This window comes from Rana temporaria, chromosome 4 (genome assembly GCF_905171775.1).
Source record: "Rana temporaria chromosome 4, aRanTem1.1, whole genome shotgun sequence".
NCBI classification, from domain to species: domain Eukaryota; kingdom Metazoa; phylum Chordata; class Amphibia; order Anura; family Ranidae; genus Rana; species Rana temporaria.
The window spans coordinates 65705408-65727525 of record NC_053492.1 but is presented as its reverse complement, the minus strand read 5'-3'; the positions used below and the strand labels follow the sequence as shown (position 1 = coordinate 65727525).

Below are 22118 nucleotides of genomic sequence, written 5' to 3'. Positions count from 1 at the left end.
ACTCCTCTTGTCAACATGCATTTTGTCCTGTGTATTCCTTACACTAAATTCTGCTATGATCAGTAACATCCAGTCAAAATCCCGAAAAGTAACCACATGACTTCAGAAAAGGAATTAAAAAATAATGCCTGTCTCCAGGCTAGTGCATGAGATATGTAAAATAACCTGTCACTCACAGCAAGGGGGCGGAACGGACTAAGGTTTTTCTCTGTAAGTCCGATTTCACTGAACAATAAAAGAGGATTGCTCAGAGCTGCATTAACTGTGTGGCAAGACTGGGCACAGATGATAGGAAATCTTATACTCTACATTGTGACATAAAAAAAAAAAAAATTTTGGGTTTACATCCACTTTAATAAACACACACTCACCTATCCCAGGATCCAGCGATGTGCTCACCCGAGCCATCCCATCCCTTCTCCTGTCCCCGACATATCATCAACTGTGGGCACCCAGCTGTGACAGCTTGCAGCTTCACAGCAGGATGCCCACTGCGTATGCCCAGCTTGGACCAATGTAACCATTTGTATACTATACCCATCTGATGCTCCTGGAAGCTGGTTATCACTTAAATCAGGGCTTGACAAATTTGCTTTGACTTTAGGAGCCAGCTAAAAAAAGTTGTGCGTGCGCAGCGATATGTAGCATATGCATCGTAATGGATGTTTTCATGCGTAGGTACACCACACATGCGTTTTGGGGATTTTTTTTAGGCTGGGGGGGGGGGGGGGTAACTTTAAATTTTTACAAAATAACCACTTCATCCCCTGACCATTTGGCTGCCAAAGGACCGGGGCATTTTTTTGTGATTCGGCACTGCGTCACTTTAACTGACAATTGCGCGGTCTTGCGACGTGGCTCCCAAATAAAATTAACGTCCCCCCCACAAATAGAGCTTTCCATTGGTGGCATTTGAGATATATATATATATATATATTTTTTTTTTTTAATAAAAAAATATAACTTTTTTCCTCAGTTTAGGCCAATACGTACTCTTCTACATATTTTTGGGGAAAAAGTTATAGCGTCTACAAAATAAGGGATAGTTTTATATAATTTTTATTTATTATTATTACTAGTAATGGTGGTGATTAGCGTTATATATCGTGACTTCGACATTATGGCGGACACATCGGACACTTGCCGCTATTTTGGGACCATTCACATTCATACAGCGAACAGTGCTATAAAAATGCGCTGATTACTGTATAAATGTGACTGGCAGGGAAGGGGTTAACCAGTAGGGGGCTAGGAAGGGGTTAAATGTTTCCTAGGGAGTGATGGGAGGGAGCAGACGATCAGTGTCCTGTCACTAGGCAGAACGGGGAGAAGCCTTGTTACACTGGCCTCTCCCTGTTCTGCAGCTCTGTGACCCAATTGCGGGACACCGGCGGACATCCCCAATGTGATGATTTTCTGGTGACAGGTTCTCTTTAACGAGGCATGCATTGAGGGGAGGGTGCTGGGGCACTTTACCCATGTGTGGAAACAATTATGCGGCAGAAAAAAAAAAAAAACTACCTGCCTGGACTTGCAACAATGAATAGACCAACACAAAGCTTAGGCGCCAGGATGCAATTTCTAGTCACCATGGTGATCTGGCGCCAGAAATTTGTCGAGCCCTGACTTAAATGGACACGATATTCCAGCGATCTCCACTTGCTTCCAGGTCCTGTGAGGAGCAGCTGGCCTGCTGCATTTTTAGCACATAGCCATAGACCGGGGATATGCAATTAGCGGACCTCCAGCTGTTGCAGAACTACAATTCCCATGAGGCATAGCAAGACTCTGACAGCCACAAGCATGACACCAGAGTCAGAAGCATGATGGGACTTGTAGTTTTGCAACAGCTGGAGGTCCGCTAATTGCATATCCCTGCCATAGACTATACCTGGAATTCATCTTTAACCACTTAAGACCCGGACCTTTAGGCAGCTAAAGGACCCGGCCAGGTTTTGCGATTCGGCACTGCTTCGCTTTAACAGACAATTGCGCGGTCGTGCGACGTGGCTCCCAACCAAAATTGGCGTCTTTTTTTCCCCACAAAGAGAGATTTCTTTTGGTGGTATTTGATCACCTCTGCGTTTTTTTTTTTTGCGCTATTAACAAAAATAGAGCGACAATTTTGAAAAAAATTCAATATTTTTTACTTTTTGCTGTAATAAATATCCCCCAAAAATATATAAAACATTTTTTTTTTCCTCAGTTTAGGCCGATACGTATTCTTCTACCTATTTTTGGTAAAAAAAAAAAAAATTGCAATAAGCGTTTATCGGTTGGTTTGCGCAAAATTTATAGTGTTTACAAAATAGGGGATAGTTTTATTGCATTTTTATTATTTTATTTTTTTTACTACTAATAGCGGCGATCAGCGATTTTTTTCGTGACTGCGACATTATGGCGGACACTTCGGACAATTTTGACACATTTTTGGGACCATTGTCATTTTCACAGCAAAAAAATGCATTTAAAATGCATTGTTTACTGTAAAAATTACAATTGCAGTTTGGGAGTTAACCACTAGGGGGCGCTGATGGGGTTATGTGTGACCTCATATGTGTTTCTAACTGTAGGGGGGTGTGGCTGTAGGTGTGACGTCATCGATTGTGTCCCCCTATAAAAAGGGATCACACGATCGATGACGCCGCCACAGTGAAGAACGGGGAAGCTGTGTTTACACACAGCTCTCCCCGTTCTTCAGCTCTGGGGACCGATCGCGGGACTCCAGCGGCGATCGGGTCCGCGGGTCCCGGAGCTTCGGACCGGGTCGCGCGCCCGCGACCCACGGCTGGGCACTAGCACAGGACGTACCTGTACGTGCATGTGCCCAGCCGACGTAAATGGGCAGGAGGCGGTCCTTAAGTGGTTAATAAAATAAAATTAATGAAACCAAAATTGGACCATGTACTACTGTATGTAAAGGTTGCCAAATGTGTATGTCTGACTGAAGTGTGCTTTTCTATTCTCTTTCAGTTGTAGAGTCTATAAAACACCTTAGGCTCCATTCACATCTATGCGACAAAACGCCCGACGCTGGACGCTTCTGCCGCTAGAGGGGAGAATTCCCATTGCTGTCTATGGAGATGGTTCACATCTCATAGACGCCGAACGCTTGTCGCCTGAAAAAAAGTCCCGGACCCTTTTTTTCAGGCGACATTGGCGTTCGCCCATTGACAGCAATGGGAAGAATCTTAAAAAAAAAAAAAAAAGATACACACTCGCGGCAAAATACGCCGCGTACGCCGCTGTCGCATAGATGTGAATGCAGCCTTACACTATTTAGGATTTCTGTGCTTCCCTACTGGAGTCTAGCAGCTACAATCTTTGACCTTTTAATCCCGCTTCCTCACTTTCCACCATCAAGTAATCCATTCATTAGATAAAAGTCACTCACACATTCAAGCAACTAAACAGTGATCACATTATAGAATTACCTGGCATATTATGGTGACAAATGGAGCGTCTTTACATGATGGATATGAGAAAAATGATTTTTTTCCATTCTGTGCAAACTCTGTAAGATCCGATAGGCGCTGCTGTAGATTGGAAACATTGCTGCACAAGCGTTCTAGATTACGGGACATGTACAAAATGTCTTGATCGGACAGTGGGGTGGCGTTGGGTGGATGATGGTTTGTCCTGCGCTCCATTTTCGGTGAAGTTGGCCGGCTTGAAGGTTTCCGATGCGCTTCCAAGCCCAGGGTCACAGACCGATTCTTCGGCTCGGTGTCCAAGTTGTGCACGGTCAAAGAGTTCTTTTTTTCCTCAAAGTCACTAGCACTTGAAGTTGGACTTTGGTCATAATTATAACTGCGAATCTCCTCTATCAGTTGTTTCTTACTAAAGCCTTGGCGCCCAGTACTACCTCCTGGAATCAACAGCTCTCGGCAAGCTAGGGGCTGCTCCTCCTTATAAAAGCTATTCCCATACTTCTTCTTCCCATGTAATAGTACAGAAGAGTTGAAGCTAGAATGTGCACTGGCTATATCTGCTGCCGATGATGTGGACGAATCTTCTTCAAACATCACCTCCTTCACCATTAAGCGGATGATGTACTTGTCAGAACTTGAAGAGGGCAGAAAAGCCGGGTCACAACTTTTCTGCCTTCCTACTAACACCAGCAACATTTTATCCGTTAGGAAATACAAGCCTTTTGGCCGCTCGTTCTTCTCCAACTGAATCTGCTGAATGTTAGGCATGTTTGTTGAAGTTAATGAATACACAAGGACATGGCTACATGTGTTGGAGGCAACCGCTACGATATGAGCTCCAGGATCAAAGGCCAAGATGTCTGGAACCAGAATTCCTGGGATGCTTACTTTCCGTGTGGAAGTCACTTTCTTCTCAAAGTTCACAAGGATAAGGTGAGAGGAGTCCTGTCCACTGCCCGTTAGGTAGTCCTTGTGTTTGAGGTTAAGAAGTGGACTCAGTTCAGATTTCGAATGGTTGACCAAGATATGAGTTAGATCAACAGTTCCTGGAGAAGTGACTGGGGAATCCAAGGACAGAGAGGTCCCAGAGTCTGTTGACTTTCGTCCAACATCTAGAGAAAACTCTTCATCCATGAGCAGAAGGCCAGGCTGAGCAGAAAAGGAAATTTCAGCAGCAGCTGGTACATCAAATGCAATACCAGCATTTAACGCACATATCCTATCTAGAGGAAGCTCTGTGGCTACTGCAACCTGGGAATCGACAGTTGATTCGATAGCACAAATGTACCCACCAACATCAAAGATGGGGCAAAAAGTACAAGGGTTAAGCAATTTGTGTTTGCTGTCCCATATGTAGGAATGAAGAGCGCTGCTAACGGCAACAACTAAACGGCTTCCATCTTTAGTCCAGCATGCACAGTGCACAACTCCGGTGCTTTTGATGTCGGCTTTAACACTTGTATTGTCAGTGCGCACAGAATATAAGACCGAGACATCTCTCTTGGTTAATATAACCAAAATGTCTTTGCTTGGATGCCATATGCAGCCTTGTGGAAGCACAGGGAGGGGATCCCCGACTTCACAGGTCTGGGAAACCACCAGCTTGTTCTTTTCCGCATTGTTATAATACAGCTGCCAAACAGTGACGTGTTTCTTGTGCTGGACGGCCAACAGAGCTGGAATGTCAGTCGTGTGAGCTGGACCCCAGTACAGGCCATGCACATGCTCAAACTGGCCAATGACAACAGAACTTCCAAACTTTGGGTCCTCATTTTGTAGATGTAAGGCTGTTAGGATGACTTGCTTGCCATCTGTCCAAGCCAAGCCATGTACTGGGTGGATGGCTTGGTACAATGCATTGAGGCCACTTCTCAGAAGCTTACCCTTTCCTAACTCCATACTTTACACAGGACATCTGTGGATGTAAACAAAATGAAAATATCAATGGACGAATATACATTATAGAGTTTTAAACAAACTGTTTAGCCAGCATGTCTTTAATGGATTACTCTAAACAAAAGGGTTAATTTACTAAAAGTGAAGAGTGCAACAATCTAGTGCAGCTGTGCATTGTAGTCAATCAGATTCTAAACTTCAGCTTGTTCAGTTAAAGCGGAGGTCCGGTTTAAAAAAAATAAGGAAATAATAATTTAATAAGGAGACTTACCTGTCCAGGGTGCCCGCGATGACAGCAGCCGAAGCCGAGTAAATGCTCGGGTCTCGGCTGCCCCGCCGCCATCCTTGGTGAGAAATCAGGAAGTGAAGCCTTCCCTACTGCACATGCGCGAGTTGAATGGGTGATGTCTCCTGAGACACCGCTCCCCCATTCCACAGGAGGTAGCCGAGTAGGAGAAGAAAGAAGATGGACCACGGATCAGGAAGTGGCAGATTAGGACGATCTGCCTAGCAACAGGCACCTTAGGTATGTATAAAAAAATAATATATATTTTTTTTTTACAGTATTTTTGATTTTTTTTTTTTCTTGGTGGAGCTCCACTTTAAGCTTTGACAATAAAACCTGGAAGCCGACTGGTTTCTATGCAGAGCTGCACCAGACAACATCTAAAAGTCAGAGGCGAGATGACCCCACGAGCACTGCAAGCTGCCTGGACCCATCCTGATAATGCACACTGCTCATAAGTAACCTTAAAGAGTGATTGTAAAGCCACTTCTATAAAATGCTCCCACCCCCTCTGTATTATAACAATAAGTTCCCCCGTGCCTGTGTTATACAATTAATATGCTTATCTGTACCGATAACACAGCGTCTTCCTGCACTCAGGTGCCTCCTCTCTCCTCTGCCCGACTGACATTTCCAGTGGGCAGGGCCAAGCACTGCCAATGACATCAGCCGTGGAGGAGAGTACTGAGGAGTCGCATGATCACAGGGATCAGCTGTGTTATCATTACAGATAAGCATATTTATTATAGAATATAGACACGGGGCACTAAAACTAGGAGCAGACACCTGGACGCTTTTGCCCTCACTCAAGATAGCCATGGCCAGAAATGTTAGGTTGTTGTTTTTCTAAGTGATTTCTCAAAAAAAAATAAAAGCATAGAGATGTAGATGGATGGGGAAGTTTGCTTTGAATATAAAAAATTCATCAAATAGTGTTTTTGCTTTATTGTGCTCTGATGCAGTGAAGATCTGCTTTAACCACTTCCTGCCCGGTCAATAGTAAATTGACGTCCAGGAAGTGGTTGTGAAATCCTGACTGACGTCTATTGACGTCCTGCATGATTTCATGGGGGCGCGCAGTGCAGCGATCGGTGGTGATGCGGGGTGTCAGTATGACACTCCGCATCTCCGATCTCGATAAAGAGCCTCCGGCGGAGGCTCTTTACCACGTGATCAGCCGTGTCCAATCACGGCTGATCACGATGTAAACAGGAAGAGCCGTTGATCGGCTCTTCATTACTCGCATCTGACAGATGCGAGTAGAGGAGAGCCGTTCGGCGGCTCTCCTGACAGGGGGGTTCGCGCTGATTGTTTATCAGCGCATCCCCCCTCGGATGCCAACACTGGACCCCGGTGCTCAATAGAGCAAAAAAAAAAAAAACACCAATAAAAAAAAAAAATTAACACAATCGATGCCAATCAAATGGGCACTGACTGGCAACATGGGCACTGGCTGAAATAATGCCCAGCAACACCATCAGTGCCACCCCTCAGTGTCCATCAGTGCCACCCAGTGTCCATCAGTGCCACCTCTTAGTGCCCATCTATGCCCAGTGCCCACCTATGCCACCCATTAGTGCCCATCAGTGCCGCATACCAGCGCCGCCTCATCAGTGCCCAAAATTGAAGAAGAAAACGTACTTATTTACAAAAAAAAAAAAATGAACAGAAAAAAAATAAAAACTTAATTTTTTAAAAAAATGTCGGTCTTTTTTTAGTTGCGCAAAAAATAAAAATCGCAGAGGTGATCAAATACCACCAAAAGAAAGCTATTTGTGGGAACAAAATGATAATTTAATTTGGGTACAGTTTAGCATGACCGCGCAATTGTCATTCAATTTGCGACAGTGCTGAAAGCTGAAAATTGGCTTGGGCAGGAAGGTGCGTAAGTGCCTGGTATGGAAGTGGTTAAGGAAGGGTTCTCGCTGCTGTGATATTGGGAGCAAGCCTCAAAGTATAGCTCCCCCTAGCTGCTAAGCAGGATGAGGCTGATCGCCTACAATGGGAGTTTTTTGGCCAGGCTTTGGAGGGTGCCACTCAGGTATGGAATTATACTAAACAAAAATTATTCTAAGCTGCATAGTGTGTTTTTATCTACTGGGCTCATTTACTGCATAGTCAATTTATATTCAAAAAAGCTGAACCAAGCCAATAATTAAAAACACTAAAACTAAGTCAATTTGATGAGAGTGCTGGCAAGCCCTTACATCAATTTTTCAAGGACAGAAAGTGGTAATTGTCTATGATAATGTTTTAAATCCTTGCAACAAATATAGTTAACCTGGAATTGGACCGTTTTTTTATTTTTTTTTTCATGTATTCCTCTAAACAAAATATGGGGCATCACTTTAAAACATCTTCAATACAACAGCTTCTAAAAAGAAAGTCAGAATGCAGGCGAAGGGGCCTGAAAGTAAAAGTTATAAAGCAGCACATCATGTCACACAGTAATGAGAGGATGCAACGTAGCCAACTAAAAGCAACACTAGCCTAGTACCCCGTGTAGCATCTCCCCTGGCTATAAAGATGTTGGTGAACTAGCCCAGCAAAGGAAAATGACAGAAATGGAAATGAAAGAATTAACTTGCCTATTACAGGGCGCAGACTGATGATACCTTCAGGTAAACCCTCCTCTGTGCACGTTGCCACCTGTAGAGAGAGAGGCAGGCCTGTTATCATGGTGGGAGATAAGTCCTTCTGCATTAGCATCACTTCACAAGGAGGATGCACTAAGCCTATTAAGCCATCTGGGGATTTTCCTATCATGAAAGGGAGGGGATGTGAACACCACAGTATATATATATATATATATATATATTATATATATATATATACACACACATATATACACACACACACACACATACATATACACACATACATACACTGTACAATTCATGACAAAAAAAACATAAAATAAGAAAACGTATATTCTTGCAACGATTAGTGGCAACAAATTATTATAATACAGGGTTTTTGTAGTACCAATCGTTTGCCAAGCCCTTTACAATAGGATTCAGTTACAATACAGTTCAAGACAAGAGGGTTAGGAGGTCCTGCTTGTGAGAGCTTCCAATCTAAAAAGGGAAGGGAGAATGGTATGAAAAAGGTAGCAACTGTGAGGGGAGGGTATAAAAGCAGTGGTTCTCAACCTGGGGGTCGAATGACGATTTGCCGGGGGTCACCGAATCCTGGGCTGTTCCTGAATCTTGCACCGCTCTCCCAGCAGGGCTGTCCCTGGAGCCGGTGGCCACCCAGCTGGGCTGTTCCTGAGGCCCGCGGTCACCCACTCAGCCTCTTCACAGCCATCCATTCAGTTCCTGGCATGGCTGGGGGGGGGGGGGGGGGGGGCAGAGACTAGAGGTCCGCTGACTGGTGAGGAATGTGAAGTGGGAGGGGCTGGAGGAGACCCCATCTCCTTATTTTGGCATAGGTGTCACTGCTGCGAGACACCACAAAGTCGGAGACACAGTGAGTAACACTACCGGTGATTATAGTTGCCATTAAAACTCCCCACTACAGTTCTCAGATCAGCAGATGACCTTGATCAAGAGCACCCAAGTTGGCCGATCAGAACTCCGTCCAGCACTGCCACTCATCCCCAATCCCCACCAGCACTGCCACTCATCCCCAATCCCCACCAGCACTGCCACCCAGACCCCCCCCCCCCCAACACTGCCTGCCACTCATCCCAAATCCCCACCAGCACTGCCACTCATCCAATTGCCCCCACCACGGAGTAAGAGAAGGAATAAAAATAGAGAATACGTGGAAGGGAGAGGAAAAGAGGGGGGAGGATAAAAGAAAAAAGGGAGAGAAAGAATCAGAGAAAGATGGCCAGAGAGGAACGGGAAAAAATAAATTTAGGATAGGGAGATATAAAAGGGAAAGAAAGGAAAACAAAGAGAAAGAGTTTTACATCCTAAAATGTACCATAAGGGGTTTTAACACTGTACGAGTGTAAGGGACTCAGGAAGCGCTAAATGTCCATGGGGAAGGGGGCGCAAATTACTTGTCTTGCCTTGGGTACTGACAACCCACGCTATGAAAATAACTTTACTGTTAGGGGGTCTCCACAACTTAGGAAATTTTATCAAGGGGTCACGGCACTAAAAAGGTTGAGAACCACTAGTATAAAAGGATATATTCACCTTTTGGAACAGAATACATGCTCCACCCATATTTATGGTGGATAAGGTAACTTGTTCCAGTAGCTGCAGCCTTTCCTTCTCTCAGTGAGCAGGGGGATCTTCTCCCCGCGCCCGCTGTCCCTGATTAAAACTAACACGGCTGCGTGGGGCTCTGCTCACATGACTGTGTCAATCATTCACAGCTTCCTGTAAATGCACAAACTAGGGCTGTCCCGATACCACTTTTTTTAAGACCGAATACAAGTACCGATACTTTTTTCAAGTACTTGTCAATACCGATTACCGATACTTTTTTTTAATCTCACGTGACAGTGGCACATGTGTCAGTTGTTTTTTTTTATTTTTACAATTTGTTTATTTTTTTACAACTAGTTTTTTTTATTTTTTACAATTACCGTATTTATTGGGGTATAGCGCGCACCCCTAAAGTTGCCCCGAAATTCCTGTGGAAAAAAGATTTTTGTACTTACAGTTTGGTGTCTTGCGCGGCGTCCATTGGCGGCCTCGTCGGGTCCGGCGTCCGTCTGCGGCTTCGGGTGTCCTCTTCGTCGGGTGCGGCGTCCTCCCCGCTCGTTTCCCGCGCCAAGTTTGAATACTGCGCCGGCATATACCGAGCGCAGTACACTCGGGCAGGCTCGGCCACTCTCGCGCTGACGTCCTGTACGTCCAGGACTTCAGCGCGAGAGGAGCCGAGACTGCCCGACGATACACGAGTGTACTGCGCTCGGTATATGCTGGCGCAGTATTCAAACTCGGCGCGAGTTTTCAGGGCAAAAAAGTGCACGGTATACGCCGATAAATACGGTAGTTTTTTTTTTTTTTTTAAAGGGGGGGTGAATAGTGTCAGTGTGTTTTTTCTTTTATTATTTTTTCTTTTATTTTTTTTTATCAGCCCTGTTGGGGGAGGGGGGGCTTTGGTGAGATATCAGAGGTCTTAACAGACCCCTGACATCTCTTTGAGACAGGGAAAGGGACACAGATTCCCCAGTCCCTTTCTCAGCAGCGCTGAGAATGAATGGAGAGAACAAAGCTGCGCGCGGTGGGGGGGTAGGTTAGAGAGAGAAGCGGAGAAACGTCTGTCAGACTTTTAAATCTATACAGCAGTGATCGGTGCTTGTAACTTCCCCCACCGCACTGATCACCCTGACTGTACAGGTATCGGGTGAGGCATCAGAGCATTTGCCCGAGTACAAGTAATGCTCGGTATCAGTACCGTCACTAGTATCGGGACAACCCTAGCACAAACTACAACTACCATCAGCCATTGTGGCTGACAGCTTTTAGTTTTGAAGGGACTGCAAGGGGGCCGATGAGCAGCAGCCTCTTAGTTCATTTACAAGCCCTGCAAGCCGTACAGCGGAGAAAATAATCATTTGATCCCCTGCAGATTTTGTAAGTTTGCCTACGTGCAAAGAAATGAACGGTCTACAATTGTTATCATAGGTATATTTAATTGACAGAGATAGAACGTCAATCAAAAATCCAGAAAAAAACATGATACAAATGTTATAAATTGGAGGTGAAGTTCAGCGAGTAAAAAAAGTATTTAATCCCCTACCAACAATAATTCTGGCTCCCACAGACTGGGTACGGTATGTGCTCATGTGGTACACAGATTAGTCCTGTCAGTTTAAGAAGGTGCTCCTAACAACTCGTTGTGTGTAAAAGGACACCTGCCACAGAATCTCTTTCTTCCATTCAAACCTCACCATCATGGGAAAAACCAGAGCTGTCAAAGGACCACAGTGACCTGCACAAGGCCGGAATGGGCTACAAGACCATCAGCAAAAAGATTGGGGAGAAGGAGACAACCGTTGGAGAGATTATTCCCAAAGGGAAGAAATGAGAAAGCCGCTGGCCCCGGGGGCACCTCTGCATGTTCGCTCCCAAGCCCCTGGTTTGGCCATCCTCTGCTCTCTCCTCACAGGCTCACTGTCTGTGATTGACAGCAGTGGGAGCCAATAAGAAGGGAGAGTCCCGAGACATTTGGGGCTATTGTGAATTTTGCTGGATTGGAGGGGGGGTCAGGTAAGGATAAGGGGGGGGGGGGGAAAAAAAAAAAAAAAAAACTCCAGCCTTTAGAACCACCTCTAACCACTTGCCTCCCAGGCTAATTCTGACACTTTTCTCCTACATGTAGAAATAATCATTTATTTGCTATAAAATTACTCAGGACCCCCTAACATATATATTTTTTTTTAGCAGAGAACAAAAAAATTGCAGTTGTTGCCACTTTTTATGTCACACTGTATTTGCACAACAATTTTTCGGGGATAAAAAAAAATCCAAAACTAGGGATGCACCGATATATCGGTGGCCGATACATATCGGCCGAAAACAGCATTTTTGGGTCCCTGCCGAAACACATTAGAATTGCCGATAATGAACACTGTGGGCGGGACCATTTCGTTTACAAGGGGGCACAGTTCTAATACATACACAGACCGCCAGACATGTACATAGCGTGGGCAGCGGCACTGTACAAATTGCGTGCCGACTGCCGATCGTGCTCCACCGGATTCCTCCTAGCTCCATTTCCTGGTATTTGGACTCCCCCCTATGGGAGAGTCTTTTGGTCTAGTCCAGCGGCGTGAGCGGCGTGACGTCACGGCCGGAGGTGAGGGAGGACTCGGAGCGCTGGGCAGGCCAGGAGCTGTGTCGGAGCCTGTGACAGTCAGAGTCAGAATAACCACACTGCCTGCCTAGGAGGAACCTAGCAGCGTAACCTGATAAAAAAAAGTAAGCACTAGCAGGGGGAGGGGGGTTAACTAACTGAGACTGACCAGCACTTCCCTAATGAAAAAATGGCAGATAAAAAAAAAAAGTATCTGCTATTTATTCACAGAGGCACAGTGAGGCTGTAATTAATGTTTTTTTTGGTAGTCAGAGAAGGCAAGCATGGCTCAATAACACACAAACGTTTTTTTTAAAAAACGTTTGTGTGTTATTGAGCCATGCTTGTCTTCTCTGACTACCAAAAAAAACATTAATTGCAGCATCACTGTGCCATCACACGTCGCCACTGTGCCATCACACGTCGCCACTGTGCCCATCAAACGCAGCCACTGTGCCCATCAAACGCAGCCACTGTGCCCATCAAACGCAGCCACTGTGCCAACACACTTTGCCACTGTGCCCATCAAACGCAGCCACTGTGCCAACACACGTCGCCACTGTGCCCATCAAACGCAGCCATTGTGCCATCACATGTCGCCACTCTACCATCACACGTCGCCACTGTGCCCATCAAACGCAGCCACTGTAACCAATTATATACTATTTGTGTCTAATTTTTTAAATAAAAGTTTGGATTTTATTATATTGAATTGGAGCTTTTCAATTCTGGTTCTTTTAAATCAATGAAGCTAATTAAAATGTCTCGTGTAATACATCCAATTATTGAAAAAAAAATTGAAATAGGGGAAAAAAAGAAAAGTAATTTTCGGTTTCGGTTTGAATTTTTTTTTCATTTCGGTTTCGTTTCGGTTCTGAAATTTCCATTTCGGTGCATCCCTATCCAAAACACTTATGTTAGACCGATTTTTTTTGTAAAATGTGAAAGATGATGCTACGCCTAGTAAATAGATACCCAACATGTAGCGCTTTAAAATTACGCACACTAAAGAAATTGTGCCAAACTTTGGTGATTAAAAATCTCCATAGGCTACGCTTTAACATTTTTTACAGGTTACAAGTTTAGAGTTACAGAGGAGGTCTAGTGCTAGAAATATTTCTCTCATTCTAGCGTTCGCGGCAATATGTGTGGTTTGAATGTCGTTTACATATGCGGGCGCGACCTACATGTGCGGGTGCTTCTGTGAGCAAGCACACAGGGACAGTGTGCTTAAAAAAAAAAAAAAAAAAAAAGTATTGTTTATTTTATTTACATTTTTTTTTTTTTTTTTTTTTACACTTTCCCTTGAATTTTTTTACTTTTTGATCACTTTTATTCCTATTACAAGGAATGTAAACATCCCTTGTAATAGGAATAGGGCATGACAGGTCCTCTTTATGGAGAGATGTGGGGTCTATAGGACCCCACACCTCTCCTCTAGGCTGGAAAGCCTAAGACCAAAAAACGATCTTGGCTTCTCACCTGAATACTGTTTACAACTGCGTTGGTCAGACGTGAAATCATAATATCACGTCCGGCCTCTGAGAGTCATAGAGATGACCGGGGACCATCTGGTCCTCAGCCAGCTCTATGGTGAACTTCCTCCACCAGCGGTATTCTTCTCTGGTTCGCCGATCGCACAGGCGAGACTGGAGAAACACTGGGAAACAGGGGGGAAAAAAGGATGCTATAATTGTTGTTACGGTGCAGGCACTCACTGGCTGAAAAGAAGAAGAATATCTAGATAATGCCAGGTATCATTAAGATATCGCTACTTCAAGTGCCTGACATCATATGACGCGAAGTAAAAATGTAGTTTATAGGTAAAGGTGGGCTGGGTTTCCCTGAAAGATGATTTTACAGGGATTGACTAAAAGGTGCACAGAGTAGGAGATATTCTGAGAGATTGGGGTAGGTAGTTCCAGAGGAAAGGAGAGGCTCAGGATGAGTTCTGGAGGTGAGAAGTGGAGAAGGTGACATGGTAGCTAGAGAGCAGGAGGTCTTGGGAGCAGCGAAGAAAACAGTTTGAGTGATATTTTGAGATAAGGTTGGTGATGTAGCTAAGAGCAGAACTGTTGGCAGCTTTGTATGTGGAGAGCATTTTAAATTTTACTTGTTGGGATGAGCAGAAGCCAGTGAAGGGATAGTAAAGGGGGTGGGTGGACACCGAGTGGTTGGTACAGTGGAGAAGTCTGTTAGCAGCGTTTTAGTAAAGTATAGCCTGTGCAGAGGTACGGTGGCTTTTTTTTTTTACATAACTTGTAGGAAAGTGTTAATGGGGGAATCCCGCCCAAGGAATCACTGTGTTTTTCTTCGCTGGAAGAACACAGTGATTACTGCTAGCGGCTATAATAATCACATGAAGAATCCAACAGGTTGGTTGGATTCTGCCAGCCTGCCCATACATGGTATGATTCTCGACCAATTCCTGCTGAACTGGCCAAGATACGAACCGTCTTTTTTTTTTAAGGGATGTGATGCAGGAAAACCCATCACATCCCCCCTGTCAGATCAGAGCTCTGCCTTGTTTACATAGACAGAGCTCTGTTCTGTGTCTATCTACGATGATCAGCGGGGGCCAGCGGACATCTATTGGCTGGCACCCGCTAATCAGCTTGTGCTGTGTCTAACAATAGCAACGCAGTGCCATCAGCGCACGTGCCCCCTACCCGGAAGTGATCCGGTGCAGGAGATCCACTCTGCCGCTGTATAACTAAGTTACATGGTTGGCAAGCGATTAAAGTAAATTTACATCCAATCGCTAAAATCTCATATCTTTAACATGTTAAAAAAGACCTCCCTCCACCCCCCTCCCAAAAAAATAAAAAACTCTGCTCTAGATGCCCATCTTTAAACATGGCCCAGAAAGGTTTATCATAAACAATAACTTATGTTTCTTTTTAGCCACAAGTGATGTAACCCTGGGGTCACAGCTGCCCCCCTCCAGAAAGGCGACATCACTTGTGCCTCCCTCTGCAGTCTCTGACCATCTCTTGTGCCATGTCTGCAGTCTCAGTCAAAGACTGTGGCTACAATGCAAGATATGGTCAGAGACTGCAGATGTAATACAAGTCATGTCCCCGCTCTCTGGCCGCCTCCGCCTCCATGTCCCCGCTCTCTGGCCGCCTCCATGTCCCCGCTCTCTGGCCGCCTCCATGTCCCCGCTCTCTGGCCGCCTCCATGTCCCCGCTCTCTGGCCGCCTCCATGTCCCCGCTCTCTGGCCGCCTCCATGTCCCCGCTCTCTGGCCGCCTCCATGTCCCCGCTCTCTGGCCGCCTCCATGTCCCCGCTCTCTGGCCGCCTCCCCAGTCATGTTATACTACTAACCTTTATACAGTATATATAAAACCATAATACTAGCCTACTTAGAGTAACACCTGCCTATATAGAAAAATATTTATAATATAGATGATCATGCTAGGCTATATACTATAACAGTGCTGACCCTCTCCCGCACCTGTCCCCAGTCTCGGACTGCCTCCCGAGCCACGTCCCCGGTCAGAGACTGTGGCGACAATGCAAGATAAAGTGAGAGACTGCAGACATAATACAAGAGTCACATCCACGCTCCTGTGCCACATCACCAGTCTCTGACCTTCTCCCGCGTGCTGTGTCCCCAGTCTCTGACCCTCTTTAGTGTCCCCAGTCTCTGACCCTCTCCCGTGCCGGGTCCCCAGTCTCTGACCCTCTCCCGTGCCGCGTCCCCAGTCTCTGACCCTCTCCCGTGTTGCGTCCCCAGTCTCTGACCCTCTCCAGTGCTGCGTCCCCAGTCTCTGACCCTCTCCCGTGCCGCGTCCCCAGTCTCTGACCCTCTCCAGTGCTGCGTCCCCAGTCTCTGACCCTCTCCCGTGCCGCGTCCCCAGTCTCTGACCCTCTCCCGTGCCGCGTCCCCAGTCTCTGACCCTCTCCCGTGCCGCGTCCCCAGTCTCTGGCCCTCTCCCGTGCCACGTCCCAGTCTCTGGACCTCTCCCGCACAGCGTCCCCAGTCTCTGACCCTCTCCAGCGTCCCCAGTCTCTGACCCTCTCCAGAGTTTCCGACCCTCTCCTGCCCAGCGTCCCCAGTCTCTGACCCTCTCCCGCGTCCCCAGTCTCTGACCCTCTCCCGCGTCCCCAGTCTCTGACCCTCTCCCGCGTCCCCAGTCTCCGACCCTCTCCCGCCCAGCGTCCCCAGTCTCTGACCCTCTCCCGTGCTGCGTCCCCAGTCTCTGACCCTCTCCCGCGTCCCCAGTCTCTGACCCTCTCCCGTGCCACGTCCCAGTCTCTGACCCTCTCCAGTGTCCCCAGTCTCTGGCCCTCTCCCGTGCCACGTCCCAGTCTCTGGCCCTCTCCCGCACAGCGTCCCCAGTCTCTGACCCTCTCCAGCGTCCCCAGTCTCTGACCCTCTCCAGAGTTTCCGACCCTCTCCTGCCCAGCGTCCCCAGTCTCTGACCCTCTCCCGCGTCCCCAGTCTCTGACCTCTCCCGCGTCCCCAGTCTCTGACCCTCTCCCGCGTCCCCAGTCTCTGACCCTCTCCCGCGTCCCCAGTCTCCGACCCTCTCCCGCCCAGCGTCCCCAGTCTCCGACCCTCTCCCGCCCAGCGTCCCCAGTCTCTGACCCTCTCCCGTGCTGCGTCCCCAGTCTCTGACCCTCTCCCGCGTCCCCAGTCTCTGACCCTCTCCCGTGCCACGTCCCAGTCTCTGACCCTCTCCAGTGTCCCCAGTCTCTGACCCTCTCCCGCCCAGCGTCACCGCTCTCTGGCCGCCTCCATGTCCCCGCTCTCTGGCCGCCTCCTGCGCTCTCTCCTGTGCCACCTCCCCAGTCATGTTATACTACTAACCTTTATACAGTATATATAAAACCATAATACTAGCCTACTTAGAGTAACACCCTACTTAGAGTAACACCTGCCTATATAGAAAAATATTTATAATATAGATGATCATGCTAGGCTATATACTATAACAGTGCTGACCCTCTCCCGCACCTGTCCCCAGTCTCGGACTGCCTCCCGAGCCACGTCCCCGGTCAGAGACTGTGGCGACAATGCAAGATAAAGTGAGAGACTGCAGACATAATACAAGAGTCACATCCACGCTCCTGTGCCACATCACCAGTCTCTGACCTTCTCCCGCGTGCTGTGTCCCCAGTTTCTGACCCTCTTTAGTGTCCCCAGTCTCTGACCCTCTCCCGTGCCGGGTCCCCAGTCTCTGACCCTCTCCCGTGCCGGGTCCCCAGTCTCTGACCCTCTCCCGTGCCGGGTCCCCAGTCTCTGACCCTCTCCCGTGTTGCGTCCCCAGTCTCTGACCCTCTCCAGTGCTGCGTCCCCAGTCTCTGGCCCTCTCCCGCACAGCGTCCCCAGTCTCTGGCCCTCTCCAGCGTCCCCAGTCTCTGACCCTCTCCAGAGTCTCCGACCCTCTCCTGCCCAGCGTCCCCAGTCTCTGACCCTCTCCCGCGTCCCCAGTCTCTGACCCTCTCCCGCGTCCCCAGTCTCTGACCCTCTCCCGCGTCCCCAGTCTCTGACCCTCTCCCGTGCCACGTCCCAGTCTCTGACCCTCTCCAGTGTCCCCAGTCTCTGACCCTCTCCCGCCCAGCGTCACCGCTCTCTGGCCGCCTCCATGTCCCCGCTCTCTGGCCGCCTCCATGTCCCCGCTCTCTGGCCGCCTCCTGCGCTCTCTCCTGTGCCACCTCCCCAGTCATGTTATACTACTAACCTTTATACAGTATATATAAAACCATAATACTAGCCTACTTAGAGTAACACCCTACTTAGAGTAACACCTGCCTATATAGAAAAATATTTATAATATAGATGATCATGCTAGGCTATATACTATAACAGTGCTGACCCTCTCCCGCACCTGTCCCCAGTCTCGGACTGCCTCCCGAGCCACGTCCCCGGTCAGAGACTGTGGCGACAATGCAAGATAAAGTGAGAGACTGCAGACATAATACAAGAGTCACATCCACGCTCCTGTGCCACATCACCAGTCTCTGACCTTCTCCCGCGTGCTGTGTCCCCAGTCTCTGACCCTCTCCCGTGCCGGGTCCCCAGTCTCTGACCCTCTCCCGTGCCGGGTCCCCAGTCTCTGACCCTCTCCCGTGCCGCGTCCCCAGTCTCTGACCCTCTCCCGTGCCGCGTCCCCAGTCTCTGACCCTCTCCCGTGCCGCGTCCCCAGTCTCTGACCCTCTCCCGTGCCGCGTCCCCAGTCTCTGACCCTCTCCCGTGCCGCGTCCCCAGTCTCTGACCCTCTCCCGTGCCGCGTCCCCAGTCTCTGACCCTCTCCCGTGCCGCGTCCCCAGTCTCTGGCCCTCTCCCGTGCCACGTCCCAGTCTCTGGCCCTCTCCCGCACAGCGTCCCCAGTCTCTGACCCTCTCCAGCGTCCCCAGTCTCTGACCCTCTCCAGAGTTTCCGACCCTCTCCTGCCCAGCGTCCCCAGTCTCTGACCCTCTCCCGCGTCCCCAGTCTCTGACCCTCTCCCGCGTCCCCAGTCTCCGACCCTCTCCCGCCCAGCGTCCCCAGTCTCTGACCCTCTCCCGTGCTGCGTCCCCAGTCTCTGACCCTCTCCCGCGTCCCCAGTCTCTGACCCTCTCCCGTGCCACGTCCCAGTCTCTGACCCTCTCCAGTGTCCCCAGTCTCTGACCCTCTCCCGCCCAGCGTCACCGCTCTCTGGCCGCCTCCATGTCCCCGCTCTCTGGCCGCCTCCATGTCCCCGCTCTCTGGCCGCCTCCTGCGCTCTCTCCTGTGCCACCTCCCGAGTCATATTATACTACTAACCTTTATACAGTATATATAAAATCATAATACTAGCCTACTTAGAGTAACACCTGCCTATATAGAAAAATATTTATAATATAGATGATCATGCTAGGCTATATACTATAACAGTGCTGACGCTCTCCCGCACCTGTCCCCAGTCTCGGACTGCCTCCCGAGCCACGTCCCCGGTCAGAGACTGTGGCTACAATGTAAGATAAAGTGAGAGACTGCAGACATAATACAAGAGTCACATCCACGCTCCTGTGCCACATCCCCAGTCTCTGACCTTCTCCCGCGTGCTGTGTCCCCAGTCTCTGGCCCTCTCCCGTGCCGCGTCCCCAGTCTCTGGCCCTCTCCCGTGCCGCGTCCCCAGTCTCTGGCCCTCTCCCGTGCCGCGTCCCCAGTCTCTGGCCCTCTCCCGTGCCGCGTCCCCAGTCTCTGGCCCTCTCCCGTGCCGCGTCCCCAGTCTCTGGCCCTCTCCCGTGCCGCGTCCCCAGTCTCTGGCCCTCTCCCGTGCCGCGTCCCCAGTCTCTGGCCCTCTCCCGTGCCACGTCCCCAGTCTCCGACCCTCTCCAGCGTCCCCAGTCTCCGACCCTCTCCAGCGTCCCCAGTCTCCGACCCTCTCCAGCGTCCCCAGTCATATTATACTACTAACCTTTATACTGTATATATAAAATCATAATACTAGCCTATATACAGTAACACCTGTGTGTAATATATATATATATATATATATATATATATATATATATATAATCAATTAGACGCTTATTGATGTGTCATAGCACTCTGTTATAGTATATAGCCTAGCAGATTATATATATGACACTGCTAGGCTATATACTATAACAGAGTGCTATGCCATCAATAAGCGTCAATAGTTATAGATGGGACTGTGAATGTATAGCCAGGCTTCTACCCTCTCAGCACTGATAAGACGGAACGCGACCGCTGTTCTCTGAAAACGTCTACAGCTCCCGGAAACAGCACACGGTCACACGGACTCCCACCGCCACACACAGGCCCAACCATAACCCCATCTCACCTACCACTGTACACCTCCGCCGTCCGTACAATTCCTTCCCGGGCGCCGACGTCACTGGCCGCACACTGCATCCGATTGGCTGCCCATTTCCTCGCCCACACATTTTCCGTACAAGCAGCGTCCTTCTGTCTGCCTCTTAGCAACAGGGGCTGTGTTCAATCAGCTTTAATGACAAGAGCGCACAGTGAACAAGTGAACAGTATCGCAAAAGAGTGCTTGGGGTGCTATTTTATAATAAATGTTACCATTTTATGATAGCCTATGTTTTTTATCTGCTGTAGTATTTGTTTATTAATATTGTTTCCATTATTATATGTTATAATATGAAGCAATGCCATTACAGTGCAGAAGTAATGAGATACCTATTATGATTGAAATTAGTACCGTGTGAAAATAAATAAAATAATTATAAATTGGAATTGCAATAAGTCCACAGAACCCTGGTTGAGAAATAGTGCCTGAAAGCCAAATCCTGGGTGCAGCAAGGGTTAAAAGCTTGTTAAATCGAAGGCGGGGTGTCCAAATTACGGCCCATAGACCACATCTTGCTCGTTTACAAGATTTTATAAGGCCAACGGATAGGGCTTTGATCTAATATAAGTGGGACTAATGGAGACCCCGATGTAAGGGGGGGACTCTAATGTACGAGGATATTCTGATGGGAAGGTTGAACTAAGGCAGGGCGGGGCGGGGGGGCTCTGATATGGACCCGGAACAAAGGGGGGATATCTGATGTGGACCCTTATTTAAGGGGACCCGATGTATGGGGGGACTCTGATGTGGACCCTGATTTAAGGGGACCCCGATGTATGGGGGGACTCTGATGTGGACCCTGATTTAAGGGGAGACTCTTATGGGGACCATGATTTAAGGGGGGAAACTGATGGGGACCCCAATGTAAGGGGGGACCCTGATGTAAGAGGAACTCTGATGAGGACCCCGATGGAATGGGGATTCTGAACTAAGGAGAGACTCTGATGGGGGACCCTGATGTAAGGGGAGACTCTAATGGGGACCCTGATGTATGGGGAGACTCTGATGGGGACCCTGATGTAAGGGGAGACTCTAATGGGGACCCTGATGTATGGGGAGACTCTGATGGGGACCCTGATGCAAGTGTAGCCCAGTTCCTAAAGAGCTGCTGGTTAATTGTTGTCCTATTCCACCTTAGAGCACACACAATATTTCCTGCACTCTTCCACTGACTCCAAAGTAAGTACAGTCTAGGCTCTAGGGTTTTTTTTTTTTGGGGGGGGGGGGGGGGGCAATGAAGTTGGATAGGGATAGGGAATATGGGATAGCCCAGAAAGCTGGAAAACTGAACAATTTGAGGACTTCCTCCTTTCTGGCAGGCACTGTACAAAACAAGGAAAGTCCCACAGAATCTCTATGATGATGGTGACCTGTAGTCCTTCCAGAGTCCAAAAGCTACAATGCTGTCACTACCCACTTAAGACCCGGACCAAAATGCAGCTATAGGACCGTTGGCCCTTTTTGCGATTCGGCACTGCGTCGCTTAACTGACAATTGCGCGCGGTCGTGCGACGTGGCTCCCAAAACAAAATTGGCGGGCCTTTTTTTCCCCACAAATAGAGCTTTCTTGTGGTGGTATTTGATCACCTCTGCGGTCTTTATTTTTTGCGCTATAAACAAAAATATAGCGAGAATTTTGAAAAAAATTCAATATTTTTTACTTTTTGCTATAATAAACATCCCCCAAGAATATATATATACAAAAAAATGTTTTCCTCAGTTTAGGCCGATACGTATTCTTCTACCTATTTTTGGTGGTAAAAAAAATCGCAATAAGCGTTTATCGGTTGATTTGCGCAACATTTATAGAGTTTACAAAACAGGGGTAGTTTTATTGCATTTTTATTAATGTTTTTACTACTAATGGCGGCGATCAGCGATTTTTTTTTGTGACTGCGACATTATGGCGGACACTTCAGACAATTT

The 22118-nt window shown here is 48.0% G+C and overlaps 1 protein-coding gene across 4 annotated transcripts in view; it reads right to left on the bottom strand.

Moving 5' to 3' along the window:
* Positions 1 to 20324, bottom strand: part of LOC120936283 (WD repeat and coiled coil containing) — a 42184-nt gene extending 21860 nt beyond the window's left edge. Inside the window, exons 1-3 of one of the 4 annotated variants that reach the window (XM_040348518.1) lie at positions 20160 to 20323; positions 8202 to 8262; positions 3435 to 5346 (exon numbers count right to left, since the gene is read on the bottom strand). In XM_040348518.1, the coding sequence (XP_040204452.1) occupies positions 3435 to 5330 (1896 nt within the window). In that variant the 5' untranslated portion in view covers positions 5331 to 5346; positions 8202 to 8262; positions 20160 to 20323. The other 3 variants (XM_040348516.1, XM_040348517.1, XM_040348519.1) reach the window with 3 other exon arrangements.
* Positions 20325 to 22118: the final 1794 nt, after the last annotated feature.